At 39.1% G+C, this 10601-nt stretch overlaps 1 protein-coding gene across 1 annotated transcript; it reads right to left on the bottom strand.

The window, feature by feature from the left end:
* Window positions 1–236: 236 nt before the first annotated feature.
* Window positions 237–10057, bottom strand: LOC144613816 (uncharacterized). Its single transcript, XM_078435303.1, has 3 exons — window positions 10001–10057; window positions 6121–6285; window positions 237–1298 (listed from the first exon to the last, which is right to left on the bottom strand). The coding sequence occupies exons 1-3, from the start codon at window positions 10055–10057 to the stop codon at window positions 237–239; spliced, it is 1284 nt and encodes a 427-aa protein (XP_078291429.1).
* Between the last annotated feature and the right edge of the window lie 544 nt (window positions 10058–10601).

The raw sequence follows: 10601 nt of genomic DNA, 5'->3' as shown, positions 1-10601 counted from the left end.
TAGAGTCAGCTGACAGGATTTGTGGGTTCAGTTGAAGAGATGGTGGAAGTGGTAACTGTGTTGGTTGTTCGCTAAGATTAAGTTATGATAGCATTTGTTGTTTCTGAAGTTGAAACCGTTATAGATTCTGTTCAAGTGGGGTCAGCTGTGGTTTCACTTGAAGGGGTGGTTGTAGTTTTCGTGATTGTACGTTCAGGTGAGGTGATGGTGGGGCTGTTGCATTTGTGGGTTTCGTTTTACTGGTGATTGGCTTTTGTGGTTGTAGGTTCTGTGGAAGTGATGGTGGTGGCTGTCGAGGTTGTAGGCTCATTTGAAGTGTTAGTGATGGCTGTTGAGGTTGTGGGTTCAGTTGAAGCAATGGTGATGGCTGCTGTGGTTGTAGGTTCTGTGGAAGTGATGGCGGTGGCTGTCGAGGTTGTAGGCTCAGTTGAAGTGATAGTGATGGCTGTTGAGGTTGTGGGTTCGGTTGAAGCAATGGTGATGGCTGTTGAGGTTGTGGGTTCAGTTGAAGTGTTAGTGATGGCTGTTGAGGTTGTGGGTTCAGTTGAAGTGTTAGTGATGGCTGTTGAGGTTGTAGGTTCAGTTGAAGCGATGGTGATGGCTGCTGTGGTTGTAGGTTCTGTGGAAGTGATGGCGGTGGCTGTCGAGGTTGTAGGCTCGGTTGAAGTGATAGTGATGGCTGTTGAGGTTGTGGGTTCGGTTGAAGCAATGGTGATGGCTGTTGAGGTTGTGGGTTCAGTTGAAGTGTTAGTGATGGCTGTTGAGGTTGTGGGTTCAGTTGAAGCAATGGTGATGGCTGTTGAGGTTATGGGTTCAGTTGAAGTGTTAGTGATGGCTGTTGAGGTTGTAGGTTCAGTTGAAGCGATGGTGATGGCTGCTGTGGTTGTAGGTTCTGTGGAAGTGATGGCGGTGGCTGTCGAGGTTGTAGGCTCAGTTGAAGTGATAGTGATGGCTGTTGAGGTTCTGGGTTCAGTGGAAGCGATGGTGATGGCTGTTGTGGCTGTAGGTTCAATGGACGTTGCAGTGGCTGTAGATTCTGTTGAAGTGGTTTTAGTTACAGGTTCAGTTGATGTGGTAGTCCCTGCAGGTTGTGAAGTAGTAGAGGTCATTCCAGGAATGCTAAGTATAGGCTCCTCATTGTTTGCAGGTAGCTGGTTAGTAATGGGAGAACTGTCATTTTCTCTGTTGTTCACCAGGCATATTATGAGTACTCCAGTTGCTGTTGTTATCACACAGGCTAAGAGACAAGCCAAAAAGACTTTCCACAGAGACAAGTCATTACACCAATTTCCTTTTGCCTATGAAGAGTGTAAATGATAATATCAGTAATAAAAAACAAAAATGCTTGTGATTTCTCATCTCTTTGGTGTTATTTATACTGTAGTGCATTAACATGATTTCAGTCCTTATATATATCCAAAGAAATGTAGGCTTATGGTCCAAGTTTTTATCCAGGTGAAAATAACTGCACACTTTCTTTAACATTAGAAGAAATGAGAATCTACCAATTTCTCATCTTCTTTTATTGGAAACTATTCCACTAATGGGAAGGAAGAGCTTTGTCTTTTCACACAGGCAGAACAGCACTTGAATGGTAAATTCTCTGTCACACACCCAGTCCTCCAGTAGATGTTGTCATTACCCCAAACTATTCCACTTCCAAAATCACTTCCTCAGGAACACTGTGCTCTTACCACTGTCTCCTCTCCTTCCAGCTTATTTATTCAATTGTCCCTAGAGCAACCTTTTTTTAGTCTTGTTAAAAATTATTGGCCCAGCAGACCTTGCTTCACTCACCTACCTCCTTACCCACCTTGTGTTCCATGGTCGTTTATTTCAATAAAACTAATTCCCTAAAATCTCTTGCACTTGCCTCCTCTTTTCCTCCAGCTGGCAAATAAATGCCTGTCTGCTTTCTCTGGACTGCCCTTGAGCAACCACAGTCAGGGAAAGTCAAGTACCTGGGCAAGTCAGAGTCAAGATAAATGTATAGTCACCATCCTTGAATGGATTTTCTGGACTGTTCCATCATTCTATTATATTTCTGTAATATACACTCTCATTTTGTAAATCTTTCTTAATCTTCACTCTCTTCAAACATGTAACCTCCACCTACCAGCCCTCAAAAACAAATTGACCCATCTCATTTCCCAAATTGACCCATTTCATCTCCTTTCTCCTTCACTGGGAAACTTGAAGCCATCAAATGGAAACTCTTTCAAAGCCCTACAGGTATCAAACCTGCAGACCTAAGCCTGCCTGGGCTCCACCTCTCTTCCTTCCCTGATTGACACAGAGATGCTGTCCCTCTTTCTGGCTGATGCTGATCTGCCAATCTGTCCTTGGACCTCATCCCCCATATCCTTCTCAACAACTTTTCTCTTTTTTTCATTCTTCCTCTGGGACTAAATACTTCACCCTTTCCTCTTAAGTGGCGTCTTCCTTTTAACATTTATATACACTCAAATCTCTTCCATTTTAAACAAAAAACCTCCTTTGACTCCAAATCCCCTTCTCACTACTTCCCTTTCTCTCTCTCTGGAAAATGAAATTTCTTGAGAGTTGTATAAATGCAACATCTCCACTTGCACACCTTTCAACCCAATTGTGTCTGGCTTCTACCTCTGCCATGCTACTGAAACACCTCTTAATAAAGTCACAAATGACATTTATTCACTCAAATCTAACTGACATATTTTAGCCCTCACCATACTTAAACCCTCAGTAGCATTTGCCTCTGAAGCATCCCTTCTCCCTTTTGGACAGTCTCTTCCCTTGGCTTTTGTGATATTCCATTTTCATTGGGTTTCTCCTAACAACCTTCCCCCTCCCAAATATTCCCAGTTTCTTTTAGAGGCTTACTATCACATTCAGCTTTATTGTTGACACTCCCAGGACCTTTTCTCTCACTCTAGGTTTAGGGTCAGCAAACTTTTTCTGTAAAGGGCAAGACAGTAAATAGTTTCAGCTTTGTGAGCCATACAGTTTTGGTCACAGTGACTCCAATCTTCCATTATAGTCTTAAAGCAGCCATAGGCATTGAGTAAGCAAGTGAGCATGACTGTATTCCAATACAACTTTATTTACAAAAATAGGCAGTGGACTGGATTTGACCATTCTATGCTTTCTCTTTCCTATGATTTTAATTACTATCCATATCTAAATGACTCTCTAATTTATTTCTAGTCCAGCTCTCCCCTCTGACCTTCAAATGCTTACATGATACCATATATTAGATGTCTAAATGATGCCTCAAACTCACTGTGTCCAAACCCAAAGTCATGATCTCCCCAGTGAAACCTAGCAAGCTCCCACATCCCTTTAAATGGTACCACCATCCATTATATTCAGTTCCATAAGCTATTAACAAAGGGATCACCCTTGAAATTTCCCAACCCATCACCAAGCCCTTTAGCTGTACCTGCTAAATATCTCCCAATACTATTGATTTTCTCTATATCTGTTGATACTACTTTATTCCAAGCTTCCTTTATCTCTGCCCTGGAGTAGTGAAATAGCCTTGGGCCACTCACTCCTTTTCTACAATGCATCATGCTTCCATCTAAAGTGGGATCTTGGCACAAATAGTTCTGTTCATTGTGAATGCCTCTCTCATCCTCCATTTACCACCCAGAATACAACACAGACTCCTCAGGCACCTATTTTGGCAACAGTACTCATGATGCTCAGTGATTCTGTTATCAGAAGAGGAATAATACACTGAGGCTTTTTCATAGAGTATTCCCAATTCTTTAAGTAATATTGATAGCCATATAAATATAAAACTTCCTACCACCCATCAGGTAGGTAGCTGCCTAGCACCTAGTATGACCATAGGAACCCAGAGAATCCACCTGAGTGCATTATCTCCTTCCCAGGCTTATTACCTGAAAGCGTGCAATGAAAAGAGCTCCCTGGGAGCTTTCTAGTGATGGGCATTTTAACAAGATAAACCAAAGCCCTGCTTATTTTCTCCCTAATCCTCATCACAGATTGTGTTATCCACCACCATGATTTAAAAGAAAAATCATGGAATTGCATAGCTTCTGGGACTCCCTATTTCATCATTTACAAAATGGTGATAAAACAACTTGTGAAGTACAGGATTACCTTCGGAATCAACAAAATTGATTTGCTTTGTCATTTCTAAAGTGTTTTTGCAAATATTTGTTGCTTTATTCGTAGGCAACAAATCAGTGTAGAAGAGTACAGTCTTTTTAACTGGAGAAATGTTATAAAGTTCAGAGCTATGAAATCTTAAATAATTTCTTACCTTCTCTGAGCCTCAAATCCCCTTATCTTAAAATAGAGAGCTAAAAATATCTGTCTTATATTGTTGCTGGGAAGACTACAAATAACATACATAAAGTCACTAGTTTTTAAAAATATGTTTATCTTGGATGCAGTATAGTATAGTATATAGAAATTAAGGTCAAGAACTTTGGAGTCCAACAGATTTGGGGTTGAATTTTAGCTCTGCCACTTATTAGCTATGGAGAATTTAACAACTTTATCATTCTAAGCCTCAGTTCCCTCATAAGGATAATAATACTTAATAATACCTAGAAAGATGAAAAGATAAGACAATGTTTATAAAGTGCCTGGCCCAGTGTCATGTATGTAAGTTTTCGATTGTCTAACATGATTGATTATTTCATAATCACCTGGGTGAGAGCAATACTCTCAGTGAATGGGATACAACATACACACCTTCCATACACACTAAAATAGATCTTAAATGTCGCACAGTATAGGCCACAGTATTTGTTGGAAGGGTGCAAAGGGTGGCAACCCCAAAGCAACAGGAGTAGAATGAAGGCATGGGCCACCAAGGCCAAGTTAGCCCCAGAAAAAATAACATTTTCTTTACTTTGACTGAAAACACTACAAAGCAGTCTCAAAGGAAAAAAGTGGCAAAAGGGCTTATGCACATCTGGGAGAACTCTATGCTACTTTAAAAAAATTATACAAGAGCCGCTTAATGAAATAAGTTGTGCACAACCAGACAATAGGACACCTAAGTTCTTCTTTTGGGGTCACTTTTGGCAAAAACCATGCTAATTGATGCCCGGGCCCCACCCCAGAGCTTCTGATTTAATTGGTCTGGGGTGGGACTCAACCAATTGGTATTTCTTAAACAATCGCCAGGGGATTCTAAAACGCACCTGGGATTAAGAACTACCAGACTAGATGTTATCTAAGACTTCTCAATTCTATGATTACATAAATTAATTTACCTCTCCGCAAAAAAGAAGAAACATTTCCTCACTCCACCCCATTGAGCTCATTCATTCTTTCACATCATCCCAGCAACAATACAGTTTATACTTTTATCCAGAATCAAGAAAACAAGGCTCATACTCTCTCTACCAAGCCTCTACAGCAAGATTAAGCAACAGAAGGTAGAAACTCCAGTCAGGGAAGCCCAACCAAACTTCTAAGTAGAATAAGCAATTTATAGTCAAGGTCTAATTGCTATAACAGGGCTGAAGATAGAGAGATACACGCCTGAGGTAAAGGTAATTCAACCAGCGGATAAGGTCAGGAACCAAAGACCTGGATCTAGTCTCCAAAGCCAGTGGGGAAAAAAGTCTGGAGAACAAGAGTCAGGTTTCTATGTCAAGGTCTTATGCACCAGAGATCACAAGGAAGAAACCTATGGAAAGTGCCACATGCAGGTCCAAAGTCTAGAACAGTGGAAGCAAACAAGGTGATCACCAATTGAGCAGGACCCTTAAAACTTTGAATATGACACAGTCTCCCACCAGAGTCTAATTTGTGAATTAAACTCTATATTGTCAACATATTTTCTCCTCTGCCTCTCCCCACCTGCATTTGTACTTTACATTGATTCCTTTTACTTTCAAATAATGTTCGCTATCTATGCAAATATTTGAGTCCCCAATGGAATATCAGCTCTTCAAAAACAGATTATCAAATATTCTCCTTCTTACGAACTGCCTCGCAGAGACTTATAATTATACTGAGAATACAGCAAATGCTTAACGTGAATGTGGGTGAATTAAATGATTATATACATTTCCTGGGAAAGAACAGAACAAATACGTCCCTTATAAAGCACATTTCAACCTGGATAAAAGCTGCTATATCAAACATTACCTCTGTACTGGACAATTCTGTGTGTGGGTTTCTTGAGTGTGCAAGGGCTGCTGGGCTCACATAGACCCCAGTTAGGTTGGACGAGACATGACCAGTTGTACCACTTGAAGGTAGATGCCAGCATGCAGAACTATGAGCCTGTTGGTCATCTGAACACGTGATTGGCTACAGAAACAAAACATAAGTGAATAGAAAGTCACGGTGTTGAATTTCTAAAATGAAACTCTTCTGTCAAACATAATCAAGAGCATCACTTTTAAAAGGGATAACGCATAACAAAACTTTTAAAAGGAATTTTTCTAGCTATACTCTGAAGACCAAAAAAAAAAAATCTAGACAGATTATGACATAGTATACTTAACTAATTTTTGTAAGTTACTAATGCTCCAGATCAGGAATGTATGTCATCCTTATTCTCTACCACATTACTTGCATGTATTAAATACCCTCATGTTGCAAGCTGCTGTAAGTGGAGCTATAGTAAGAAGTCTCTATCCGTATAAGGAATAGAATGTTAGAGCCAAAAAAGTTCTTGCAGCTGATTATCAGGTACAACCCGTTTAGGTCATTTTGGAAATGAGAATATTGAAGCAAGAAGAGTTGACATAATTATCAGCAGCAGCAGCAGCAGCAGGATCCCATAATGACATGATAGCAAGCACTGGAGCCCGGACCTTCCAGTGCTAAGACCAGTGTACTTTCCACTCCGTCCCACTACACCATGTACAGTATGTTGTTATGCTAAACCATGGTAAGATGTATAGTGTATACTAATCTATACTATACTAGTGAAAAGTTGTCCTACAAAGAGACTCCTTCACATAATCTGTACCATGGTCTATGCAACGGAACTTGCACACCCATGACAAAGAGACAAAAGGCAAATCATTTGTCAGTTTGTGATATGTTTATGCTGGGTTCCTCTTGGACACACAGCAGTATAAAAGCAATTCTCAACAACAAAAAGGTCTCTGCTCTGAGAGTTTATATGCTAATATAACAGGGAGGCATAACAATCGCCACATATTGTTGAGAAAGGGGGCCATAAGGATTAAAAATGGGTTGGGCTCAGTGGGAAAGATTTGGGGGAACAGGTGTTTTAAAAGGGGAAAGAATAAAATGAAATGAAAATGGGAGCGGAACAAGTTCAGGAATTTGTGGATCTGGGCCAAGAGTTTTGTTACATCTCAAAAACAGTGTAGGACTGTCTGGGAAATCTTCATCTCATAGAACGATAATGTTTCCTTCTAGTTGTGAATCAAGGGCATCTCTGCCACTCCTTGCTCTCTTCAAAAGGCAAAAACTACAACTACCCACTGCAGATGTGCTGTGAGGATTAACGAGTAAACAACTGCAAAAGGGTTGGAGCAATGTCCCTATGTACTCGGTGAGTGTTGGCTGTCAGTAGTAGCAGCAGCTGCTGCAGCAGTGTTTTTATTCCTACTGTTACTACTACTAGTTGTCTTGGGTCACGTTTATGTAATAACCCATTATTAAAGAGCCATAAAAATTGCTGGTGCATCAACTCATCAGTTCCATAAAACTGTCAGACTAGAAATGTATGTGGTCACTGAGAACTACCACGAGCAACACAAAAAATACATGTGATGGTTATTAAATATAGATAAGATGGAATCCTCTTGGAAGTAAAGGGTTTGGGGAGACAGATTTTTCTGTTATATCAAAGAAGTAAAGAAAACAGCTCTGTTTTACTGGAAAAAAAAAAACTAAACAGACTCCATGTTATTCACTAGATCAATTTAAGCAATGTTGGACTTTAATAACAACCTTGCTTATTTTGCCAAGTGCTGATGATGCTGTAGTTATCAGGTTTGCCTGTGGCTGATGAACTAGAATATTTTAACGCACTTTGTAAACAAAACAAAATTCACTCCCCAAGTCGGTTTTCCAAATCTTCTGGCCCTGATGGAATCCTAGCCCTTTCAAAGAAAAAGATGATGGGTGGTGTCTACACTTAGGGTGGAGAACCTCTGATCTAGATTCAGCTTTGGAGTAATATTGCAGCCCAAGTAATAATTTTTACTCTGGTATGTTGCTCTCTTAGTATAGGTGGAGTCTCTGCACAGAACTGGATCAGTTAAAGAGCTCCAAACGTTTAATCAGATAATCAGCCTTAGCTAATAAGGGCCATAGGCAACTGAAGTGAATTAGCTATAGTTACCAAAAACAGTTCTGTGGGTTTTCCCCGTGATTTTATAAGGATTAACTTAAGATCTCACATATCCCAACAGAAAAACAAAACACCAACATTTATTTTACTTTGGTTTATAATCTTCAACAATTATTAAACTTCACAATTGAATTTGGTCTTAGGAGAAAAGCATATTTTTATAGCTATGCTTTAAATATCCATAATAAAGTGAAATAGTTAGCCACCTATCAAGATATACACTGTAAAAACAACTCAAAATAATATTTGTAAACATCTTCAAGTTTGTTGCATCTAGAGAAACTAGGAAGATGATGGATATGTGGCTAAAGGGATTTTTTTCCATTTGAGTATTCAGGCATCTTGAGTGTCGAACTCAGAAGTGACAAGGAGAACAGCTTCAGGAGAGTCTCTTGTATGACTCAAAAGGACAAACCCCTTTTCTTTTGGTAAACCAAGAATTCTCCTTGGGATTCTTTTATTCAACCAACACTTACCAAGCAAAGACTTTCGTCTTTGGCTTATCTGTAGGCAATTAATATGGGCTAATTGCCACAGCTCCAAATTGCAAAGAGAAAAATATTTCATTTATTCTTCACGCAGGAATTTTAACTTACTATTTTAATTTTTATCATACTTCCATCCTTTGTTCTTTTTTAAAGGAAATCATCTCCTTTATTTTTATTCATTTATTTTAAAGTTTCTTACTTATTTTGAGAGAAAGTGAGAGAATCAGGGAGGTACAGAAAGAGAGGGAGAGAGAGTCTCCCAAGCAAGCTCTGTGCTCATTCTCACAAACCACAAGATCATGACCTGAGCCAAAATCAAGAGTCGGACGCTCAACCAACTGAGCCACCTAGGCCAGGTTATAAAACCGAGGCCATTATAAAACCTATCTGAACCTAAGCTAGGTTCAGATATAAAAAACACTTAGAACTATACATACAGTAAAAGCTTGATTCTTGGTGTAAAAACATTTAAAAATAGATAAAATAGGGGCACCTGGGTGGCTCAGTCAGTTAAGCATCCGACTCCGGCTCAAGTCATGATCTCACGCTCCATGGGTTTGAGCCCCGCATCGGGCTCTGTGCTGACAGCTTGGAGCCTGGATCCTGCTTCAGATTCTGTGTCTCCCTCTCTCTCTGCCCTCCCCTGCTCATGCCCTGTTTCTCTCTCTCAAAATAAATAAGCATTAAAAAATTTTTAAATAGATAAAATAACCATATTTCTTACACAAAGTACAAATGTTTAAAGGATTTCTCTCTTAGGCCTAAAGACAATATCCAAGATCAATATCTGGATTTCCAGCATATTTAGAAATCCAAGTTTTGACAGGTTTAGTATATAAAATCGAAGAATCAGATTATAAAAATATTATTTAAAGACCAAACCAAAGATATCATTGGAGATATATGTTTACGTGATGGTGAATATAGAAAGTTAAATGGATTTATTTGTATATGATGTGGTAACAGAAATTGCTAATCCTTTAAATTAGCAAATACGTAAAATAATTTTTACAGTATAATACAGAAGAATATAACATGAAAAGTTGCAGCAGAAAAATTTAATACATGGCTATGCTTCCTTTTTGAGAATAATGCAAAATTATGACATTGACCACATAATAGCAAAGAAATTCGATTGATTTTAAAAGCTGAAAATGAGATAGCACTATAGGCAAATTATTAAAATTAAGCAAATACTCACAAGCTGGTTTTCAGAGCATTCAATATTGACTACATATTTTCCACGCTTTCTGTCCATTCTTGAGCTTATAATGCCATAGGCTTACCTTCAAGGATATTTTTCAATTCATGTGTGGCCTTTATACCTGCAACTCTGAGAAATAATTTAAATGACTAGTGGAAAATCAACTCTGATGCATCAGTGATGGTGAGGATTAAACTAAGTAATAAGTAGTCATTCACTAAAATGGAATCCACCTTAGAGAAGCAAATGAGGTGTTAATCATAGAAAATCAATACAGCCTCTGAGTGCTACTGTGATTACTCCCTCAATAACCCTCCTGACAGGAAGGAACTCTGAAAAGCTTACATAATTATTTTTTTCTTCCCTTTGGCCCCATCTTTCAGACACCTGTCTTCTATTTTAGGACTAACCCAAGAAAAAATTGTGAGTTAGAAGTTTGCCTTTGCTTTCTCTCTACCCAAGCCTGAATGCCTTCTTGCCAGCTCTTAGTCACCCATGGCCTTAGGATGGCTTCACCTTTTCAGTCTCACGGCTGGAGTCTGGAAGTCTACTTGGGCAGTTGCTTGGGAATTTACATGCATTTAAAAATGATTAGAAT

Source organism: Panthera onca, chromosome D3 (genome assembly GCF_046562875.1).
Source record: "Panthera onca isolate mPanOnc1 chromosome D3, mPanOnc1 haplotype 2, whole genome shotgun sequence".
NCBI lineage: Eukaryota > Metazoa > Chordata > Mammalia > Carnivora > Felidae > Panthera > Panthera onca.
This window is presented reverse-complemented; position numbering and strand designations above follow the sequence as displayed.

Bases quoted from the DNA above. Each gene is read 5' to 3' on its own strand.
- LOC144613816 (XM_078435303.1), bottom strand. From the start codon at position 10,057: ATGGACAGAAAGCGTGGAAAATATGTAGTCAATATTGAATGCTCTGAA. The intron at 6,286-10,000 runs GTGAGTATTTGC...TTGTTTCTGTAG, and splicing joins AATGCTCTGAAAACCAGCTT to CCAATCACGTGTTCAGATGA. The intron at 1,299-6,120 runs GTAATGTTTGAT...CACTCTTCATAG, and splicing joins CAGAATTGTCCAGTACAGAG to GCAAAAGGAAATTGGTGTAA.